Source organism: Carya illinoinensis, chromosome 14, assembly GCF_018687715.1.
Source record: "Carya illinoinensis cultivar Pawnee chromosome 14, C.illinoinensisPawnee_v1, whole genome shotgun sequence".
In the NCBI taxonomy this organism is placed as follows: domain Eukaryota; kingdom Viridiplantae; phylum Streptophyta; class Magnoliopsida; order Fagales; family Juglandaceae; genus Carya; species Carya illinoinensis.
Window position 1 is genome coordinate 3,335,299 of NC_056765.1, and position 2,424 is coordinate 3,337,722.

The 2,424-nt window shown below is 39.6% G+C and overlaps 1 protein-coding gene across 1 annotated transcript; it reads left to right on the forward strand.

Moving 5' to 3' along the window:
- Positions 1-227: 227 nt before the first annotated feature.
- LOC122294910 (protein GRAVITROPIC IN THE LIGHT 1-like) lies at positions 228-2,424 on the forward strand. Its single transcript, XM_043103900.1, has one exon. The coding sequence runs from the start codon at positions 428-430 to the stop codon at positions 1,886-1,888; it is 1,461 nt and encodes a 486-aa protein (XP_042959834.1). The 5' UTR covers positions 228-427; the 3' UTR covers positions 1,889-2,424.

Genomic DNA, 2,424 nt, shown 5'->3' on the forward strand with positions numbered 1-2,424 from the left:
TTAGATGAAAGTTAAAAATTAAATAAAATATCATAATTAGTTTAAAATTTAAAAAAATTAAATTATTTATTATATTTTATATAAAAATTCAAAATAATAATAATAATAATATAAAATAAGATAAAACTTTTTCAATATCCCCTAATCTCTTCCATTGCAGTTGACTGATGTATTGGCAAGTCAAACCACCTAAAAATATACACCCAATTACCAAATAAAATAAAATAAAATAAAGCAAATCCACAATACCTTCCTTCCAAGGCATCCAAAGCACCATGACCACCATCTCACAGCAAGCACAAGCAGCAGTGTAACCCAAGAGTTCTCACACACTCTCTCCCTCTCTCTCTCTCCCCTTGAAAAATCCTTTGTCTTCTTCTTTTCTCTCCAATCTTTGTACTGATTCAGAGTCCAATTCCATTCCAAAATGCCGGACGCAGATGGCTCCTCCAAACCCCCACAAATCTCCGATATGTTCCAAAAATTCGCCCAGGCTTTCAAGTCCAAGACCTTCGAGTTCTTCACTGAAATCGAACCCGTCGAAGACTCCGACGTTTTTTCCCTCCTTGACTCCGCCGAAGAAGTCATCACGGACCAGAAGGTCGTGGTAATCAAGCCTGATCCAATTTACGGTCCCTCCGTGCCCGAACAGCCATCACTATCACCACCACGGTCGGTGATGCCAAGGCCATTGAGCCGGACCCAGAACAAAACCATCAATACCCGTATCACTCAGACCCTAATTTCTTCCATTTTTGCTACAGTTTCCTCTTTTGAAGCTTCGTACTTTCAGTTACAGGCTGCCCATGTTCCGTTTGCTGAGGAAAACGTGAAGGACGCGGATAGAGCCTTGGTCTCACACCTTCAAAGGCTGTCTGAATTCAAGCAGTTCTATAAAGATTGTTGTAGAAACCAGGATTTTGGTGATGATTTGCCGATTGGGTCTTGCTTGGAAGCTCGGGTGGAAGAGAATCAAAGCAAGCTTCGTATACTCGGGAACGTCTCGAATCGGTTGCAGTCGGAGATTGATCAGAAAGATAACCAGGTTTTGGCTTTGAAGAAGAAGTTGGGGGAGATTCAGAAGTCCAATTTTGAGTTGTCAAAGAGGTTGTCTGGTAACTTGAACTCATCTTATGACGTTTTGTTGTCGGTTAGAGTATTTGATTCTGTTTTACTTGATGCCTGTAGAGCAACACATAGGTTTACGAAGATTTTGATTGAATTGATGAGGAAAGCTATGTGGGATTTGGGTTTGGCAGCCAATTCTGTATATTCGGATATCGAGTACGCAAAAGAAGGACATAGTCGGTATGCCTTTATGTCGTATGTCTCTTTATTGATGTTTAAAGGATTTGATTTGGATGGGTTTGGAGTGGGCGAGAATGAAATTGTGTGCAATGGGCATGTTTTGAATTCCGAAAAGAATAGTAGTTCTTTGAAGCAATTGCTCGAGCACGTATCTAGCAATCCTGTGGAGTTGCTGAGTATGAATCGGAAGTGTGAATTTGCTAGGTTTTGTGAGACTAAGTATCAGGAGCTTATCCACCCTACCATGGAATCATCGATTTTCAGTAATTTGGACCGAAATGAAACGATTTTGAATTCGTGGAAATCATTGAGCGTGTTCTATGATTCATTTGTGAGAATGGCAAGCGCGATATGGACCTTGCATAAGTTGGCGTTTTCATTTGATCCTGTGGTTGAGATTTTTAAAGTAGAGAGAGGCACAGATTTCTCGATGGTGTACATGGAAGATGTCACAAGGAGGTGCATGTTGCCATGTAAAACTAGAGCAAAGGTCGGGTGCACTGTGGTTCCGGGTTTTAAAATTGGAAGGACAATAATTCAGTCTCAGGTTTATTTGAGTGGCCTGAAATTTAGAGAGTAGTAATCCATGGTTCTGGTTTAGGAAATCATGGCAATGGTAATGGACAGAACAGTTTCATAGGCTTCTTTTCTGGTCAAGGTTTAGTCTTCAATAATGGAAATGTACAAATCAAAGAAGGCCCATCTCTTTCACTTTGCCTTAGAAGGAAAGACCTTGAAACAGACAGGTATCAGCCTCTTGCTATGCTGCTGAAGTGGGAGTTGGGAGTTACCGGGGGTATAGCTGCTTCTTTTTTGGCTATCTTGTGATCGGAGCTGTGATTCTGTCTGATTTGTGAATTTGGTTTTCCTTATTTATGTTTGTTAACTCATGTAGAGAAAAATGTATAGAAGCTTGTTTTTCTCTTTCTCCCCCATTTTTCTTAGGTTCATCTGACACAAATATATTCTGAATTTGTATCTTAATCAGCCACTCTAACAACTAATCATAGTGTTGACTTTCAATTGTAAACTGTTACTGCATGAGCGAATGATACTATTCACCATCAAGTGTATGATATCATTACTATATACACTCTTGAGAAAAGAATTTTCTTA